The sequence below is a fragment of the Rhamphochromis longiceps genome, linkage group LG13, assembly GCF_057381845.1.
Source record: "Rhamphochromis longiceps isolate RC_006_pf linkage group LG13, R_longiceps_female_GT1.1, whole genome shotgun sequence".
NCBI lineage: Eukaryota > Metazoa > Chordata > Actinopteri > Cichliformes > Cichlidae > Rhamphochromis > Rhamphochromis longiceps.
The window spans coordinates 11,555,633-11,577,387 of NC_140569.1; the positions used below are offsets into that span (position 1 = coordinate 11,555,633).

The 21,755-nt window shown below is 40.1% G+C and overlaps 1 protein-coding gene across 2 annotated transcripts in view; it reads right to left on the reverse strand.

Annotated features, from left to right (window-relative positions):
- akt3a (AKT serine/threonine kinase 3a) overlaps nucleotides 1–21,755 on the reverse strand; it is a 50,921-nt gene that overhangs the window by 11,288 nt on the left and 17,878 nt on the right. For both annotated transcript variants that reach the window (XM_085427627.1, XM_085427626.1), the window contains exons 3-7: nucleotides 8,498–8,623; nucleotides 5,080–5,191; nucleotides 1,462–1,606; nucleotides 629–760; nucleotides 356–421 (exon numbers count right to left, since the gene is read on the reverse strand). In XM_085427627.1, coding sequence (XP_085283753.1) covers nucleotides 356–421; nucleotides 629–760; nucleotides 1,462–1,606; nucleotides 5,080–5,191; nucleotides 8,498–8,623 — 581 coding nt within the window. The remainder of the gene's footprint in view (nucleotides 1–355; nucleotides 422–628; nucleotides 761–1,461; nucleotides 1,607–5,079; nucleotides 5,192–8,497; nucleotides 8,624–21,755) is intronic.

Sequence of the window (21,755 nt, forward strand, 5' to 3'; positions counted from 1 at the left end):
CTGCTAAACAAAAGAACAGTTGGTTGAAGTCTCTTTGTGGCTGCAGGTGTGACGGGGCTAAACTCAGATGTGAAGTGTAATTGCTCTTTCGATAGTGTGTGTGTGTGTGTGTGTGTGTGTCTGTGTGTGAACATGCATATATGTGTGCAGCAGCTAATGTGTGAATGTGTACATCAAAGCTAACAGATGCAGCTGTTAAAGTACAACAATGTGGCTTCTAAATCATAACTGGCCTCAGAAGACTCAGGTATGTGGAGGATCAATAAGCTGTGTGTGTACAGATGTCAGGACACGGTCCATATGTAAAGATCTATAAATTTAAACCAGTTGTGTTTAGTGTGTACGAGGTACTTACAGTTAGAAAGGGGTGCCTGGTGTTTTTTAGTACTCTGCTCTCTGTGAGTGTGTGAGCCACTTCATCCTGTTCAGACAACATGCAATGAAAACCATTATCAGTCCACTTAAACCACTAAGAAAGAGGACAGCTGAACAGTGCTGCAGCAGTACAATAAAAACAACCGATACTGACATCTGACATTACCCAGAATCAAAAGTACAGTAAAAGATAAAATATTCAAATTAATGGACGCAACTGAAAATACATACTTGATGTATTTTCCAGACTCACCTTGGCTATAATGACTTCTTTTTTAAGGATTTTCATGGCGTAGTATTTCCCGCTGGCCTTTTCCCGGACAAGAATCACTTTACCAAAGGTTCCCTTTCCCAGCAGCTTCAGGTAGTCGAAGTCGCTCATTGTCTATTAGAGGAAAAAAAGAGAAGGCCAATATCATGAGTTCCTCAGTTGAATAACTGATGCAGTATCTACTGGCATTTAGAAACATTAAAATCCCATTGGAAGTGTAGGGCTGTGAATATTTTGAAATAAGTATATTTTTCTCCTTTAAGCAATACAATGAGGATTCTCTGTGAAGCCTTTTTTCATGTAACAGAAAAGTGGCAATCTTCCTCAATGTAAATGATATCTAAATTCAAGCAGCCAAAAACAACATTTATTGACTGCTACTGGGCTAAATGCCATGAAATTCATGAGTGATGTTAATGGCACCCGTGAGATGACTCCCAGTCATCTTCATGACCATGCCGAGTGCGACTGTCAGGTCAAAACAAGCCCTTTGGTCTACGATAGACACTGAAAACAGATTTTTATTGAACCATAACATTATTACATAAAACCTTTACAGAGTGGGGTGTAATAAACAGCAGAGCCAGAGGAGGCAGCTAGTGGTAGATTGTTAAATTTATTTTTTTATGTATGTAGTAGGAAATGTGCCCAAGTATCACTTGTGCCTTCACAGAAGATATTTAGCAGGACTGATTTTACTCGCTGGAGTATTATAACATGAAAAAAATTATGAGCTGACATAAAACAGCATAACGGCTGGAATATTTTTTGTACCTTGGGTATAAAATACATGCACGTGCAAGTGTAGTTTTTACCTTTCTTTTGTGGTGTGTAGTGGAGATGTCCATCTCCTCCTCCACCATGTTGTCGATGTTGGAGGTGGGGCTGCACTGGATCCTTTCCTCCTCTTGTCTCTGCAGCTTGTCAGCCACCATCTGAATTGCCTCTGTCCATTCATCTCTGGAGTCAAAGCATGTAAAAAGGTAAAGTTAGCATTTGCAGCCTTACTAAGACCTTTCTTAATATACTGACTGTCCAAAAAGGTCCAGTTTACTATGCTTAAGCACACACCTGTAACTAGCACATGTATAAAAACATTAAATTGGTGTTATTCATTATACTGGTCCTAATATTAAAAAGAAATTTGAGTGCACTTATTTAACCAGGTTTTTAAAGGCATCAAAGTGTTTTCAATTAACATAAACACCTATTTGTTCAACAGAGTGGAAACACGGTCAACTAGAGAATCAACCAAATGAGCAATGATCATAGAGCAGAACTAATGCCTACCAGTCTGTGTGTGTGCATGTGCGAGAGGCGAGGGGGTGAATGAGTGTGTGCAAATACACACCAGTGCATTAGAGGGAACAATGCTTTGTTGTTTGCTAACATTGTTCCTCCCCATTGACTTTCCATTAGCAGTGATGTTCAACATCTGTTCAGAGAAGGTGTGTGTGTGCGTGTGTGTGTGATTATAATCTATAGCAGCATGGATGGCCATGCATCAAGATGTTAAGGTGCATTAACTGTATTTAACAATGATGAATATAATGGTTAGGACAGAGGGTCTAGCTTCCCTCTGCCCTGAGAAGAGAAGAGAAGAGAAGAGAAGAGAAGAGAAGAGAAGAGAAGAGAAGAGAAGAGAAGAGAAGAGAAGAGAAGAGAAGATTCTGTGATTTTAGCAGTATCCAAAAAATTGTAAATTAGTTTAAGTTCACACAACTTGAAAGTTTTCCTCAAGAATGAAATGGTTCAAAATGACTTGTACTTTGAAGTTTTTTTTATGCCACTGATCTTCACTCAAACAGTGTTAATCCTGTGCCACATGCAGGGGTTACATGTTAGCAGAAAACACCAGAGAGCTTGAACTGAGGTGAAGTAAAAATGATACTCAAATATTCTGAAATCCCCTGGACTCGGGAGAAGCAAATCTGGATTTACGAGAATGCACTTTGAAAACACACTTACCCAGAGTAAGCCGTGAGGAGATCATAATAATGAAACCTGCTTGACTCATAAACATTCACCTCTGTCTGCTTTGTTTTGTTTTGAGTTAGACGCCCATATGTTTCCTTGAGGGATCTGGAGGAATATTCATCTGAACCTAAACAGAGCAGTGTGTTTTTAAGATCTGAATCTCTTTCTTCTGCAAAGACTTCTTAGCATACCCTACACACTCCAAAACAAGGGCAAACTCAAGTTACACTCTATCAACAACAGTGGAGCACTCAATTTGTGGCATCCATATTGTGCGAATGTGTGTGTGCTACGTGAAAAGCAACGGGAACTCTCTCAAGGTCAGACAGCAGATAAATGCTCTCTCATTTTGAGTATTTTTTTTTGTGTAATGAGGGTGTTTTTTTTTACTAATGAGAGATAATGGGCCTGCCTACAGTCGGGCACCACGCCAACACGTGCCACCCTCTCTGGGTTGGTGCTGTGGTAGCTGGAGCTCTGCCAGCACGGGTACAGTACAACAGATACAGTAACACACAACAGCACAGACTCCCACACGCAGACTTTTTTCCAACCCACTTCAATAACGCAAAAAATCTTGCGCACACTTCTACAACAAAGCACAGGCACATCTGGAGCTCACAGTCATCTACTTCCTCTTCCTCCATCAATATAAAGTTATTAGTTTAATGTTATCTCTCAAATGCTTATTTGATTATCTAGAGACTAAACTACTATAAAAGCAACATATAACACCAAGTTAGACAGACAGCTGCAGCCCACACACATAGACCCCCAAAAAAATGAATAAATAAAAAGAAGAACACACACACACACACACACACACACACACACACACACACACACACACACACACACACAAACTCAAAGGATGCACAGAAGCATCTGTGGTCTTCTGGGCAAAGCTGTTCATTTTCTGGAGATAAACACCTCAGCTCCTCAGAAAGGAACTGAGCAGCTGGAGAATTTATGCCAACGCAACTTGAAAGGTCTCCTTTCCACTCTGTCTCTCTCACCCTCTCCTTTCTCTCTCACACCACCAAAAGCAATACAGTACAGACCTCTTCATACATCCTGTATCCCTGCCATTGATAATTCGTTTACCCATGTACTTTCCATTTATTTTACTTCAACATGATTTGTACTCATTTGGCTATTTTTGCTTCCCTTAATGGAAAAAAAAATGCTTCGTCAAGCAGTCGTGGATGTCAATTTGACTGGTGGTAGCCACAGGTTATTGAGAAAGAGGCACGATACTCAAGAAAAATTCAAGCACCGACTTGTGGCATGAAAAACACCGCAACAACAGCTGACCCTGAAAGCAACAAACTGTCTCTTCTGGGAAGAGAGTGTAAATCAATTCCAAATGGAATGTAATACAAAGAATACATTACTGTGCAAAAATCAGCCTGTCATTTCTTTATATTTTGCATGCAATGATCCAAACTCTCTTGCAATTTTAAATTTCTTTTTAAGTGCTCTTGAGCAATAGTTCTCTGGGTTTCTGAAGGGCTTTCAAAGTGGTTTTTTGGCTGGTTTTCATTCATTTTTAGTCCAGTATCTCCACCTGATCATTTTCAGTTTAATGTTTTTTGTTTGTTGAAACACTAACCTATGCATCCTACAAGGATAAAAAGGCAACTAACTCAAGAGATGAACCACTGTCGTGTCTACATATAACAGTCAGCTTATCAAGGAAGCAATTTTAAATAACTTTTTTTACAAGTGTATAATTTATTCTCATTTCTTTAGTTGAATCTAAGGAAAAGACAAACATAACACAGTTTGGTAAGCAAAAAATAATATTTTTGCACTAATGAGGTGATTGAAGAAGCTATTAGCCAAAAACTTGGAATATCTCAGCATGGTGCGCAGTATCATTAAAAATATAAGGAAACTGGAGGAGTGGAGAACACAAGTGGCAGTAGCATGCCCAAAAACATATCTATAGTGGATGAACAGGGTCTTAAAGTCATGCGTTCCAGCAAAGACCTGACACAGAACCTGAGCGATGCACCAGGACATTCATGATATGTGATCCATCTACTGTTAACTGAAGTGTCATCAAAAATGGTCTCAGTGCAAGCGTAGCTATCAAGAAGAAATTCTTAAGGAAGGGAAATGAACTGGATTGAAAATCTGTGGCATTCACATTTTTGATTCAAGTTGTTGTCAATATGTACAGAAGACAGATGTACAACAGTGAGAGTCATCAATAAAACATGGTGGAGGCTCTGTCATGGTTTGGGGTTTTCAGCCAGTGCTGGAGATTTTCTCAAAACTGGTGGAATTAACAGAGAATAGACATTTTTTGGTATTCTGACTAATAAGTCTTAACTAGATTACAAAATGTCCATTCAGCATGCTGCACTCATTTCTCAGAGAGATATAGATACTCACTGATCAAACCCTGATTGTTGAACACTTTAGGAATTGTTGCCTAAAGGAAAACTGACCTCTCATCTGGGGAGTCCACATGGAACGTCCTCTCGATGACCGTGGTCCACTGGAGGCAGCGTATGATGAAGGTGTTTGACTTCGGCCTCTCTGTCTTCATCAGCTGACATTCTAAAAATAAAGAAAGAAAGAAAGAAAGAAAGAAAGAAAGAAAGAAAGAAAGAAAGAAAGAAAGAAAGAAAGAAAGAAAGAAAGAAAGAAAGAAAGAAAGAAAGAAAGAAAGAAAGAAAGAAAGAAAGAAAGAAAGAAAGAAAAGAAAAGAAAAGAAAGAAAATGGGCACCCAGAGGAAAGTGATTTCTTCACTGTACGATGACTGCAATCACTTTGCACTCCAGAAAAACAAATAAGCAGAAACAAACTCAGATGAGGTCAGAGCACTTCTAACTCTACCAGAAATAAATTAAGATGTAGTGACTTCAGGTCAAAGTTACTTATGACTTATGACAAGTTAAAAATATGCACATATAGCATGTCGGCCATTGGATTTGCCAGGGTATTTTTTTTCTACACTTGTGCCTAGGCAGTTGTTATTAGCAACATCTGTATTTTTCCCTTAAAGCCCTCTGCTGTTAAAAAGGCCTAGTCCTTGCCACAGTGACACTAGAATTCATTTAGCTAGAAAAAGAAGCCATGTAACAAATTACCCTTAACATTATCATTAAGAAAACATGCACTTTGTATTTTAATTTGTTGATTTAAAAAAAACGGCAACTTCAGCAACCAATGACTGTGCCAAGGGATATTATGTGGTGCACCACATACGCATCTGGTGACTATCAGAACAGACGCATTTCTATGAAAATAGGCAATACAGCAGTCCATTACTGCGCAAAGCATACTACAGTACACAAAAGCAGAAACGTATACACACATAGCCAGATGGGGCTGTGAGCTTGCTGTGGGAAAGAATGCATCTTCATTGCCCCTTTGCAGTCTCTCTGGTTTTTGGAGACGAGAACTGATGTAAAAGAGCCTAATGAGTCACCTTTTGTCCTCTCGTCTCCCCCACTTGCTCTACATATGTGACCCTCCATCTCTCTCTCTCCTGTTTTCTCCTCCCCTCTGTCCTCTTTTTGTCTCCTGTCATTCTCCGCTCACCTTCTCTCCCTCGCTCATCTCTCCCTTCCCCTCCTTATAATGCTATCTGTTTAACTGTGGCACAGCACAGCATGTCATGGCTCTGCCTAAATATAGACAGGAAGGTTAATGACAAGACCACAGTGCTTCGATGTAAACACACACAAAACTACACACACAAAGAAGCTACAACCTGACTTGTGAATACAGCCTGCAGTGTTGCCTGAAAACAATGTTATGCTATGGTTGATGCCAAAAAACACTCACACCCACACACAGACAAACACACACATACACACACGTAAAAGTAAAGTTTGAATGAAATTGGGTTGTTTGCCACAGCAGGCAATTGTGAAAACTGTGTAGCAGTGTTAGTGTGTGCGCGCGCGCGCGAAAGGCTTGTATGTATGAGTCCCTCTGCAGGGAACAGGCCTGTACCATCTCTGTTCCATCTGACCACTTCTGTTGTTCACGCACGCAAACACACACGCACAACCACGCAAAAACAAACAAACACATACACGCACACAGTCACACACACACACACCACCTGGCCTCCCAGCTTTGGGCAACAGATGTGGCAATGCCAGTGCTGTGCCAAGCAGCCAGGGCCGGATGTATGGCCTGGCTTGTCCTCCTCACAAACTCTTTCCTCTCCCCTTTTTCCTCCTTCTCCAGTCCTGTCTTCGTCTCCTCCTCCCTGTCTGTTTGGTGCTGATGATCCTCCTCTCTCCCAGTCCCTCCGTCCTTCTCTTCCTCCACCCTAATCATCCTTCCATCTCTGCCCTTCCCTGTTCTTCCTCTCTCCTCTGCCACCTCTGATCAGCTACCATCGCTCATTCCCCGTACTTGTCCTCCCTTCTGGACTCCTATCTTTCTTTCTCCACCTCCATTGTTCGATGTACCATTTTTTATCATTTTCTCTGATGTATCAGCTTGTATTCTATCATACATCATATTTTCTGTTTTGGCTCTCGTCTCACACATATTCTCTGCCTCTCTGCAGATATTTCACATGCCCTGCAGGTGCCATTTGATTTAAAAGAATAAACATATTCGCCTCATTTATGTTATTTTGAAATCTGAGATATTGTGCAGCAATACAGTGTTAATTGGAAATAGATGCTAATAATTTTGGTGGCATCTGCATCAGGCCTTGTGCCAAGAGGGCAAACACCATCATAGTAACAATCAGATTATGTATAAACATGAACTAGAGTAAACAACTAGATAATACATACTCATTTATTCATTAACAGACAGCTGCTGTGTGTTACACTATATTTTTTATAAAACAACAAAATGATCTGGTTCATTTTGCAAAATTAAACAAGGTTATCTGCTCCTTTATCTCATTTCAGCTTGAATGGTAGTCCTTGTGGTACCCCCCCAAAAAAATCAGGTTTACTGCCTCCACATGTGCCCTCAGGCAGTTCAAGATCCCTGCCTAGTTGCACAACTTACTTCTCGAGGACTTTTATTACACGCATTCTTTAATACTGACAGAGATATAACTGTCTTCTCAACTCGCCTCCCTCACTTGTAGACTGATGTTCACTTGGACAGATGGTAATGATTTTGTTTTCTTCCATTTCAGTCTTTCATTTTATCTGCTATAAGGCACTTTCAAACTTTACTATGAGCTGACTGATATCTTTAATCAACGTTACATGAAAAAGTATTTTACTGCATTTCCACTAAGCCCAGCTAAGTCCACTTTTATTCTCATTTCCCAGACTTAATGTCTTTAATCTATGTGTAGTATAAAGTAACCTTAACTTGAGAAAATTTGATATTTTTAAAAACAGAAAGGTGCCTCTTTAGTTAATAGAAACTCAGTTCTGTCCTATAAGCAGTTGGAGGCAATACTGATGGTTATTAAAAGTTCATCAAGTGCTGAGTTGTCCTAAAGCAAGACTGTGACTCAGTACCACCTGCAGAGATTCTTCATTGAACTGAAATGTTCCCTTCACAGATAAATTACAGGAGGTGTTACCATATCATTACTTAATTATGAGCCTCCAGAGAAGTATGCAGGGTACTTTGGTAATGTACGTAGAGGAAAGATGCAGGTTCCTGGCTACTAGTCTTCCCATATACCCTGCTTACAGTTTAACATTTCAATATCTTTAAGGTGCTGACATGATCGGTCAACTGAATGTTGAGTCAAACAAAAAGATGTAATCTGCAGCTGCATCCCTCTGACAGAAATCTGTGGATCATCATTTTCTCACTTGCCTTTAATGTTCCTGTCTGTATACAGTGTAAAAATTCATGTACACAAAATTTTAGAGCACAGTGTCAAGAGTCTATAATGGCATATGTTGTAGGTAACATACTTGCTACTGAGAAGTTATTTAAGGGGTAGGGCAGGTCGGCATCCTGAGGTTTCTCTTTGTAGCCGATGAAAGAGCCGTCTGTCTTCAGCAGGAAGTACCGCGGTCGCCAGTTCTTTATGTATTCACCTGAAAAGAAAGATGAACACAAAAAGAAAGAAAATGTAGGAGTTAAATATCTTCAATAAATACTTGGTGCACACACAGGTAAATTCAGATCAGATTCAGAGGAAAGAGTGATGCTGATGGAATAGTTCATTCAGGGGTTGTGATGATTACTATAATCATCATGATATATGGACAGTCGCATTAACTGCAACAATAATAATGCTAAGGATTTTAAATACAGATTTTATTCCCTGGACAGTTAGGAGCCTGTCTGCTCAACTCTCATCTGTCCAAAAGATGTCACACACACACACACACACACACACACACACACACACACACATATACACTCTGCAGTGTTGCACAAACACACACTTACACACAGCATCTCTATGGCTCCCACAGCGCTTGCCAGATTCAGATCGGATTATCATGTAAAAAATGACAAAAACATGTTTACCAGCGCAGAACTCAAACGATCCATGCCAGAAACATCATCTGGCTGATACATGGGCAGGTGTTGAGGTGACGACCCCTCTACCAAATACTCACACGCGGACACACAACGCACACAAATCTACAAAAACCACTGGTCACTAGAAGACAAGAAAGAAGAGACAGATCAGATGAGACAAGATTACATCAGATAAGATTGCGTATCGAGAATAACCCTTCCTAGACTGCAGAGACAAATATAAACATCTGCTGAGCAGCTGGTGGCAGAGTTTTACCCAACTGGCTGGCACAGACTGACGCAAAGGTGGCACCACAGCTTTATCAGATGACCCGCTGCAGGATTACATGAGTGTCAAGCACTTCCACACCACAGAGGCGGATAACACTTACTGGAAAACAGCATGGATACACACATGGATTAAAGTGCACACGTGTGCAGATTCACACAAAGTTGGACGAGTAGAATGAGTGCACATACAGGGTGAGATGGAAGCTGTGTAAACGTCTCAGTTTGTCATTTTAAGCAGCTGAAACCTCAGCCCCTTTAAATAAACTAGCCAATGTTTGACACGTGCATACTTCGCACACTTTTAACACACCTTTTCCACATAATATGTGCAGAAATGCTCACAGCTGACATACAAAGCTCAGTAACAGTTTTGATCACCTTGTTTCAGCTAATTCGCTGGGAGAAGAGAACACGGAGAGCTTATATATGTGTGTGTGTTCTATTTGCGACATCCATTTAAAGCGGAAATGACAGCAGGCCGTGCTCGTTAACACATCGCAGAAAAACACCTGCTCCACTGAAGGAACCATGCGACTGCGGGCCCTGCCGGTACCTCTGGGCGCTGATGGTGGTAGAGGTGCATGTGTGTATTTGTGTGTGTGTGCGTGTGTGTGGCGCAGAGGGGAGTGATTGCAACTGATCTGAACCACCACACACAGACAGACAGACACATAAAATGTTTGTGGGTGCCAGTGCGTCATCAGGGCTACCAAATCACACCTCTCCTCTCCTCTTCTCTCCTAGTCTCTATTTTTCTCTTTTTCACAAATCCACCCACTCTCTCCTCCTTTCCTATTTCCTTCTCCTGTTCTTTCAGAAACAAAGCATATTCTTTGGATCACTTGCTACTGATAAACAGAGTGCTGCAAGAGGGGCTGAATGGGAGGGGTGGAGAGAGGCATAAGGAAGATGAAAGAAAAAATATTAAAGAAAGCATTCCAAAAAATATGGGGGGAGAGGGGGGTAGATTATAAACAAGCAAAAAAAAAACCAGAATCTCTCATTATTCTGACCAAACAATAATAGATAATCGGGCATAAAAAAAGATAATAAATATTTAATAAGGTTCACAGTTAATCAATTCAGCATTTTGTTATACTGTGGGTTTTGGTTCCCTGAAGCAGGAATGAATGTTTCTTTCATTGCTACTTTGTGAATAAATGTAAGTGGAAAATCACTAGACTTTCTAAACAACGTGTGCTTTATAAAGTCCAGAAAAAATTATCTAAGGCAATAAAAGCCCTGTGATAAATACTGAAGGTTATAATGTTCAGTGCTTGTGGAGACCGTGTCTGGAAAACATTATGATGAGATATTCTCTTCTGTAGCTAAGATAAGCTCCTTTAGATTTGCATCAGAGAAAGTGTATTAATGCTCTATTTATTGAAAGTTTAATTGCGAGGTTAGATATCTTTATGATATTTTATGATTTAATCATTAGATATTAATCAGTAGACAGAAGTTAATGATTAATGATTGAAAAAAACTTAAAGTGAAACTAAGTAACTTAAAAGTGGATTAAGAAAGAGATGGATGGACTTTGAAAAGATGAAGATGAAGTAAAAATTAAACTAAATACAGATGTTCAGTGTTTTTAGAGATTGAAGATGTCATGATCCATCTTTATGGAAGCCAGAACGAGCCCACCCAAAGGTCCAATCCAATTGGATAGCTTTGCACAGTGTAAAAACTGAAGGAGGGTTTAGGATATCTATTTTTCAATGAAATGCACAGGAGCACCAATGCCAGAATTACTATACAGAAGAGAAAATGTCAGGAAAATTGTGTTTTTCATATAATGTATGTACAATATTTTGCAGGTGTCCTTTTTGGCCCGGCCATCCTGATAGTACTGCAGGCAGTGTAAAATCATCTGTGGTCCACAGCATAAAATGTTTGCAATAAAAACTAAACTCTACAGTACTACTGAAAATATTTAGTCCCTCTGTGCACATTTAGTATGTAATGTTGTTTTATTGCTGAAGCTAACCTAATGCAACCTTGTAGTAATGTTACTAAACTACTCAGCAAGCCTCCCAAGATTTCTGTATCAATAAAATATAATGCTCATATTTTAGATAAACCATTGTGTCAGTGATCTAAAAATACATTTTATTGGAGAGGTTTACGATTAAGTAAACAGGGTAATCATTTTTGGTTTTCATACCATGACATCTTAATATGGGTATCAAGAATCAAAATGACATTCCTACACATCACACAAACTGAGTTTGGCAGTGCACATGTAAATTATTATTGTGCAACTGTGTTCAGCTCTTATAGATATGCATCAGACATTAAAAATGAATGAATATAAGATCTATGGTGGAAAGTTGACAGAAATTAGCAGTTTTGGAGGTTTATCCGTTCCAGCTGTGAGCTCAGAAAGGAATGAAAATGGAAACTGATCATCTGGAAAAAAGAAACTCTGCTTAACTTCAAACTGGATTGAAAAAGAGATGGATTGACTGTCAAAAAGGATGAAGATAAAGAGAAAGTTAAACTGATAAAACTATTATAAACTGGCAGCGACGGCTGGCCTGCCGGTCCAAGTCCAGTCATTTCTATGAGTCAGTTTCTAGATGAGGTGTCCAACCAATGGAAGCCTGTGGTTGGCCACTTCATCCCTCAGCTGTCCAGTACAACTGAAAACATTTAAGCGATCCTTCTGGCCAGGCCTAGACAGCGTGTACGTGAGTGTGTGAGTCTGTGAGTGTGTTTTTCTGTGTGTACATGTCCACTGGGGGGCGGGGGAGGGGGCAGCCAGGGGTGGCACAGACGGAGAGAGAGGAGATGGACAGTTGTCCGCACACGCCGTTCCAAACAAACACAAGCACACGCGCATGCACATACACGCACACACAGACTAAAACAATTCTGCTCTGACCGATCCAATTCTCTGTATGATCCAATGCTGTTCTGTCAAGCTATCCCGTCTTGGCCCTGCCTGTAATGAGTCCAGCGAGCTCTCCCACTCTGGACAGCTTGTCTGGGGAGCCACATGTCTCTAGCTTGGACTGCTGGAGAAAACAGAACAGCCGGTCTCCTTCCCACACCATCTCTCTCGGACTCCTCACTTCAGTTTCATTTAGTTTTCTGCACAACTTTACTTTTCCCTTAAGGCCAATTAGTAAATACTACAGTACACAGTGCTTAAAACAACAGGAGTCTCTTGTTTCTTGTTAGAACGACAGGGTATCAGTAAAACAGGAGAACGTGGGAGATCTGAAGGATCGAAGGAACAGAAGATGTTTAGGAGAATAGGATACACCATTCTGAAGTGTATTCAAATTGCTTCAAAAAGACGACAAAATATAGACTTCAGCAGGAGATGTAAAGTGCTCTTTTCCATATAATTAGAAATGAGAGGTTGCATATTCATACATTCCTCTCTATTCCGTTTTCTGTAACTATTAGGAAAATATTAAATAAAAGTGTAACGCTGACTCACAAAGGTCAACATGACATAAAAATCAAGCTAGACTTTTTTAAAGTAATTTTTCCGACTTATAGGAGAAATAAATCTCGTTGGCACCTCCTCCAATTGCAGCTTGTGGATTTAGCAGAAAGAAGCAGAGATGAATCAGCTGTGACTGTGTCCGTTCCAAGCTTTCTGATTGGACAATTACAACAATGCGCTCGCTAACTGTCACTCAATTAGCGGACTGATTAACTATTCATTTCGGGGCGGAGGAAAAAAGAGGAGAGAATCAGTGAGGGAAATGCAGAGAGAATAAATGGGGAGACAGGTACAAATGACGAGGCTGAAATTCAGCCAGCAAAACAGGAATGAGACACACAAACTTGCACAAACTTCTTTAGTTTCTCCCCATCTCTTTGTTTCGCACTGACTCCTTAAGGACATCGGTATACCTCTGCTCTCCTGATTTAACCACATTTTAGCTGAGAACACGACAGACGAAAATCAGGAAAAGCTTTGATGACAATTAAATAAATAAGTCCATAACTATGTGAGCTCACCAGCCATTTGTTAATCAACCCAAACAGGGATTTAATTTAATGCTTTGGCCGAGGCTAGAGCTGATATGCAGATGGTGCAGAGACGGGGCTGTGTGACTGGCACTCTGGGAGCTGGAGAGGTGGTGGGTGGTGGTGTATAGAGGTAGGGAGAGGCGGGGATGAGGGTGGAGGGAAATTTCTGCCACGTTCCAGCACATACACAGCAGCTCACCAGCAGAAAGAAAAACGTCTGGCCACATAACACCACACACTCACTTCCATATAACAGGGTTTTCTTGCAATCAGATTTACTGCTGTTTTGTATTTCTTTAAATTCGTTTTTTCATGTATTTTATGCCTTGAATGTTTGCTTTCAATCCTAGTTAGTTTGTTAGTTTCCAGAGCAGATTTAGTTGAGCTTTTATTAGTCTTTTTATTTATTATTGTGACATTCCAGTTACTCAACATCTGCACCAGGACAATCTGCTGACAAAATGTGACCATAACAGCAAAGGCTAAAAATTAAAACTAAAGAATTTTCTCTGCATTTTTATTTTATTTTAGTTTTATCTATTATTTCTTTTAGTAAATCGTTTTTTTCCACATTTTTTTTTAAAAAAAATTTTGATTTAGTGTTTAATAACATTGGTTGTAACAAAAAAAACAAAAGCAAATATGGTAACTGCTTTCCAACTGTCTTGGCTATTTTTGGTCATTTTATTAATCAGACTTCATTTACTAAACATGGATGTGAAAGGACGTGCATTAAAGCAAAAAATTATCATGTTTAAAAAGCATTGAAAAACCAAAATATTATGCAGTTGAGCTATAGTAGGTGGGCAGGAATTACTGTTTTTTAGGGGTTTAACGAACCATTGTGAAACAAAAGCAGAACACAGTCAAACTGGTAGGTGGGCTTTTAGCTGACCTCTTTATTGACAAAAGTCAATATACATCACAAGACATTGTGTGAAGGAGTTTTAATTTGCAAATCTAAAGCAGGTACAAAAGGCATTAACAGATCGTGTGGAGGACGAAGAGGTACACCTAACTGGTTTCTGATGTTAGGAAAGGTAACAGTGTAGTGACTGCACAGAGAGCACGGAGAATACGGCGAACTGGGAGAACTGTGCTGAAAGATGCTTCAATATGACTATATCTTTCTGAGAGTTTGTCCAGTATATGCAGCTGCACAAGACATTTACTGTCAGTCTCACTGGTTCAAAAGAGTGCAAAATTTTAGCATTATCTGGAGAGTCTACTCCATCAGCCATGTGAGCATTTATTAGGAAATATCTCTATGCGTGACCTCAACCCCAGCAATTCTAACTCCAGTCTGCTCAGACTTCTTAAGGCGAGTCCAGACTCTTCAAAGCCAATCTACTTAGTGTGCATTAGTCTCATTACCAGCGTGTGCATGACTGCTTTAAATACAGTGAGAGCATAAAACTTATGCTACGTGCTCCCTGTAAAACTGAGATGGCATTTTTCCTGCTTGTGCTGTGTTTAAGCATTTAGTGCTAGAGTAATTGTAGAAGCTTATAGCGCTGTCTGTGGGGCGTTACTACACGGAGCCACAACAGTGTAATGATGAAGAGGATGTCATGGTGAAGAGTGAGGGGAAAACACTGAGCAAGATACTGAGTGAGAGTGAGACAAGGCTCAGTGTGTGTGTGGTTGAAGCTATGACAGTGACAGAAAGCTGGGACAGGGCAGGGCAACCACAGGGTGACCAGATTGAGTGTAAACCCATGGGAGTATGTCCATCCCTTGGGGGCCAAGGAGATTTTACCCAGCCAGCTGCACACAGCCAGAGCCTCCTGGTAAGCTGTGCTGGGTGCACTTAGACACACACTCACACATGCATGCAGCATGCACTGGTGCCCCTCTGCTCCCTCAGCTGGTACAGAAGGAGGTACACTCATGGACTCATGCACACACACATACACACTGGCAGCATACACATTCAATTGCAATACAAGGAATACAACATCTCTTTTGGGGAAACATTACTACAGAATTGAACCTTTTTTTTTTTCCCTCGATTTATTTCTTCTGCTTAAAAAAATACAATTCTTCTCTTTTTATGATATCCTCTCCTGCAGTACCACTACAGTCCAGTAGATGGTGGTGGCTCCCTGAAGCATGGTGGCCACTGCTGCTGTGCTGGAAAGTGACTGACAAACATGGTTCAGCCAAGATGCCGCTCATTCTAATCCCCCTAAGAGCACAGTTGTGAATGTGTGTGCTAGTGTGTGTGTGCTAGTGTGTGTGTGTGTGTGTGTGTGTGAACAGTATATATATAAGATGGCAGTTCCGTGTTTGTATGTCAATTGATGTCAGTTTGACCATTTCTCCAGTTCAGTCAGCTTCAATATGATATACATTTTAACGTCATAAGAAAAAAAGTGTCATATCATGATATCATTGCTATAGCAACAACATTTACATTCCCTAATGCACGAAACAATGAGACCAGTCCAGACATGTCCGACAGCCAGAGCCGCATGTCGCCCTCCAACGATAGTGGTAAAGGTGGAAACAACAAACTTGTTTTACCACAACCAAAACAAAATGCACACATCATACAATTCAACCAGGCTAGGAAGTAGGGCTGCCACAAACGATTATTTTGATAGTCGACTAGTCACCGATTATTTTGGCGATTAGTCGACTAATCAGATCATCATCCATTGGACGTAAAACGTACAGCTTATTGCACCAGCAGCATCTGCTCTTATATAACTATCATTAGCTTACAGCTTTAAGTGTTTAAGGTCTGTGCTAACTAAAAATAAAGACAGGATGATAGTTTATTAAATTTTAATGAAATTTGCAGATTGTTTCGGTGAAGTTTAATAAACTCCTTGCTATCTAAACTATAACAGCATCTCACACTTCTGATAATCAGCTGTGTAAAAACTATAACTTTAATCTCAGCCAAACTGATTTACTCAGGAACAAATAAAATACTAAAAAAAAAAAAAAAAGGCAAAACAATAACATTTTTAAGTTATCTAAGTGACTTATATATCACGTTTAACCTGAGGAGCGAAAGACGGCGGTGGGTTTGAAAACTATTTGCCGGGAGTCCGGTGCTCTCACAGCTCTAGTTAGCCTAGCCCCCGGCTAGCTATCGAGCTAGTGGGTAACAGACGTCTCCGAAAACGTCGGAGCGCTTTTGAAAATATGTGGTGTCTTGATAAACTGAGCAGATATTTGAGGTTTACACAGCTACATTCTCGCCTGAAAATATGTTAAACGTTTATTTTGTGACCCAGAAAGAATAATAAGAGTAATATTAAAACTAACTAGCTGCCGCCATTGTTGGAAACTGAGCTGGGCCGCGCTATGAATTCTGGGACACAGCTTCTTCTTCTTCGGGGTTTAACGGCAGCTGGCATCCTTGTACATGCAGTGCTGCCATCTTCTGTTTCAGTCCGTTATTACACTCTTAAATCCTGCTACTTATTTCTGCGTCTTTTGGATCTTACAAAGCTTCAAACGACGCGCCGACTATTAAATCAGTCGTCAACGATTTTGATAGTCGACGTAATCGTGACTAGTCGACTAATCGTGGCAGCCCTACTAGGAAGGCACGCAAGGAGATAAGCAGCAGGTGATGTATGGCCCAAAAGTAAACAAATATTCAATGGCTAGAGCACATGCTAGTTAGACTCCATATAACAGGAAAACGGGAACAGCAAACAGTGGATGGAAATTACTGATGTGGTTAAATATTGTGCGGCCAAGTATATGGTGCCAACTCGTATGACAAAAAAGGAGTGCTTTAAGAGGCACCCAGGCTAAAACATCCCAAGCAGAAAATATTTTTGAATTTTAGTTTTATTATGTGACCGCATTGTGTAGGGTCTGTCACCCACCCCTACAGCAAATCTTTGCTTTGTAAAAGACAGAGAACAGATATGTAACGCACACAAAAATGCCCACAGAAGCTTATGAACTTTAGAATGTGTGAGGAGTTTTGACTTAATGGTGACATCCAAAGTGTTTTGCGATTCCCCATCTGTCCAGCTTTATGTTCTATGCTCTTCTGTTTTCAGAAATCAGTCCTGTGACGAGGTATTATTAGGGGCATGAGACACACCTGGGCCCAGAATGACCTCCTGTCCAGTAAATGAAGCCTGGTTCAGTACAAATTCTTCTCCTTACACATTACAGAGGCTTCTTTTTACAGTTTCAGCTACAAATAAAATACATCTCTACTTGAACCTGACTGATGCTGACCTTTAGGGACTGGAGTACATAAAAAAATTAACTCATTTGACAGCAATTTACATTAACCTACCCATCAGATTTAATTGCTTATTAACTGAAGGTGCCAAAATACTGATCCAGGCAGTCCAAGCCCACTTTAACCCCTGCTCTCAAGATATTCTCGAGGCATTAAATTGATGTATGCCAATTACTGCAACTTGTGATAATGATATTTAAAGTTGATAACAGAAAAAACTCATGCTAAAAATTTTTTAAAGTAATTTAAATGCATTTTTCCGTCCTTAAAACTTTACGTGACTCAAAGGTAAGTTAAGTTTGAAATTTCTATCATCCATCCATCCATTCGCTTCCGCTTATCCTTTTCAGGGTCGCGGGGGGCGCTGGAGCCTATCCCAGCTGTCATAGGGCGAGAGGCGGGGTACACCCTGGACAGGTCGCCAGTCTGTCGCAGTGTTGGTGTATTTCTATCCAAATACACCAATTTACTTTGAGGGGCTGTAAGTCAGAAAACTGTCATAGTTTGAAGGTACAAAACAAAAACAAACAAGTTAATACTAATATATCTGCAATAGGCCAACATCAGCCAAAAGCAGGAAATCAATACATAAGATGACCATTTTTTATTTATCAGAAAAATATACTATTTTTTGCAGACTTTCCCTAAAATTGTTACATTTTTTAAAATTCGTAGTTTGTTTGTCAATGTATAAGTAAGATTTAGATATGCAAGATATGCAAATATTGATGCTGATAGAATCATTAACCGGACAATCCAGGTTTAAATCTGTAAATTCTGTCAACAATATTCAAAACAGCTCAGTCAGATGGTCTGCCCCGCCAAAATACATTTTTATATATAACCATCCACCCCCACACGCACAACTACCCAGGCAGCATGTCACTGAAAACACGAAGACTGATGTGTTTGTATGTCTTCTCGCACATCAAGAAGGTAAAAATACAATCTGAGCTAACCAGAAAAAAAATCCTTTGCATTCAAACACCCGATAACATTAGGAATGACATGCTGCCTGTGTTCAGAAAGAGGTGGATCCAATGAGATTAGGAAAGGCACACACACAGCCAATAAGCAGGCTAATCATATTGTACTGATTGTTGGTATATTGCTCCTCTTTTTCTCTCCTTGAGGCATTGTGTGTTAGCACCCTGGATTAATTACATTTAATGCAGTAATTAAATGCTGTATAGATATTTCTCATTTGCTTTTAATATAAATATAATTTAAATCTTTAGCAGGTCTAAATATATTTTTAAATTGTTTCAAAAAAGGCAATTTACTTCCCTCAACTATTACTTTCAGTTAGTTCATGCCTGAGAGGCCCTGTTTACAAATGAAAATCATCATAACAACACCAAAGTTATCAGTGGTTTCCTGATGACTAGTCTGGTTCTGCTGCAATACACTAATGTCCCTTCTTGACATTTCTCTGTTTATCTGGTTAAATGTTGAAAATGATGAAGCGGTTTAAGGTTTTAAAAAGCTAAGTTACAAAGATTTTACTTGTTAGTCTGGAGCAAAAGGAGGAACAAGCCAAGTCAACTTTACTTACAGAGCATTTTAAAAACAGCTAGCACTGACCAAAGTGCTGAACATAAAATATGAAAAAATGTAAATATGAATACTAAAAATAAAAATACAATAATAGTAAACAAAAAAACAATACCAGTATGGGCTCACAATTTTACAACGGGTTGCATTCCCCCCATTCAGTATTTGCTATATTCATACTGTGCATTAACACTTAGAAGTGCATAGCTTTGAGGGTCCCCATTTAAATCTGACATTCATATTCAAATTATTATCCTGTTTCTTTGCCTCATTGGATATAAAACTATCCAATCAGGGGAACAAAGTAACACAACTGGACCAATCATTCAGTGAGAATAGCTTGCCATCAGAAATAGAAGGGGAGGGTCAGGAGATAGACACAGCTGTCTAACTATTGCCCACAACAGACTCAAGGGGGGTGTGGATGTGCGTGTGTGTGCGTGTGCGTGTGGTGGTGAAGCCCAACCCTGTCCAGTTAAGCAGTGGTGAACAGGTGCAAAGCTTTGTGCATGGATGTGTGTGTGTGTAAATCACCATTATTCCAGAGTGGCTGGCCCTGTATTATTAATTCAGAAATACTGGGCTGGGGCTAAGGGCGGCAGCTGGCATTATGTGTGCATGTGAGTGTTTGTGTGGCCAACATAAGACCCCCTCTCTGATCATTTGTGAAGCCCCTATACTCTTCTAGATCAACAGAGAAGCACTGTGCCGTTTGTCTCCTTGAATGCCTGTAAACTTTATACACACCACCACACATACACACTACTCTGCAACCACAAATACACACTCATGCACGCATACACACTAGAGCACAATAGCTCAGCCCCACAGGCAAGAGTAAACAATCAAGTACTATACCCCAAGTATTGTCAAGAGCACCGCCTCCCCTGCACCAGTACTGCCCCCAACACACACCAGCCCAGCCGCGCCTCATTCAAAGGGTCCATTCATGTGCTGCACTGAAGGGCCGACAGTAAGTGCTCTCCACCTCACTAACTGCTGCTCTCTGCTCTCCTCTCCGTCCTGCCTGTTTACCTGTCTGTCTCTCCACCTGCCTTAGTGTGTGCCCATCTGTCTATTACGGTGAATTCACTGTGGGCATATTTAGCACAGCTCATTCACACACTTTTTATTATTTTCTCACTAAATTTTGTTCTTGCAACTCAGAAATTGCGATGCCAACAAATAACCAGAGAAAAGAGACTTTATTTAGTTTTTTATGTGATGAAGTACATAAGTAATATAGTTGTTTACATCTGAATTCAAGGATAATGGATATAGAGGGATGTGACAGACTGCAGTTCATAAAGCTTTTAAAATGTAACACTTATTCAATTCCCCTCACAATTACTCACTCCTCGTCGTCTGAACGAAAATCATATTTGTTTTGGTTCACCTGCAACTAAAACTTCCCGATGTCTCATAAAGACACCACAACTCAGTTCAATAAAAGACTTGAGCGTAAGCCTTAAAAAAATATTTTCAGGGTCTTGTGGAAACAGTGGCGCCCCAGTTGTGCCCACAACAAGAGACTTGTGCTTTCACAGGTAAGGGTGAAAGCAAAGTAAAGCTGTCTATAATTCTGTTAGAGACAAAAAGCACAAGACCTCAGATACCAGAATGAGCTTCCATTGGTAGGGGCTCACCCTAAGTTCTGCTCATGACAATGGCAAGAATAAACTAGGCGTCTAGTTTTGGTTGGACATGGTTTGGGCATCTCCAACCAGATGTAGACCCCTAGGCAGGCCAAGGATGCTGAAGAAATTACTTCACCTCTGCATTCCCATCCTCGGGAGGTCTGGGCATCTCTCCTTAGACTGCTGCCCCCATGACTCAACCTGGTTGATCAATGAATGGATGCCTGGATGGATGGATTGCTTATTTAAAATTTGGCAGTGTAAATTCAGGAAGTATTACAGACTTTGGGGAAACGAATCACAGTGTGATTGCAATTAGTGACCGCTTGCCTGTCTGTAACACCTTGAGGTGGCAGACAGTATATCACTTTAACTACAGCAAACACTTTTCTCTCTGTCCCTGGGAGCTGGTGCTTGTCATTTTGTAACGCCTTTCTGTCTAAGAGGCTGTTTTTGACAACTTGTCCACCTCAGCTGGCCAGCATCAGGCACTTAGGCCTCTCACACAGTTAAAAAGAAACAAAGATGGCTATATGTGTGTCATCTATACTGTAATCAGTTTTAGCCAATTACTAATGAAAATTAATCCTTTAATTTTCATTTAACTCAAAACATTCATATTAAGTATTAAATCTGCTACTTGCACTTCCTGAAAATTACAAACAAGATTAAAAGATACATATGCCAGACTAAAATCAAACCAAAGTTTTCACACGCAGTTATGTTAAAATTCATTCACTACAATGGGGAAAAGTTCCCAGTCAGTAACAGCTAACTACTGTAATTGCAAAAGAAAAAGCTTCCAAACAAGTGATCAATCAAAAAGTGAAGGCAACAAATCATTATATATGTCACTCTCCTAACAGTAAAGAGGAAATGATAGATGACTTAAGTATAGAAAAACTCCAATATACAGACAAAGAACACCAGCTAACAAGCAGTACGATTTATCTGACTTTAAAATATTTCTTGAGGTTTATAGTTGCACCAACTTGTTCAACT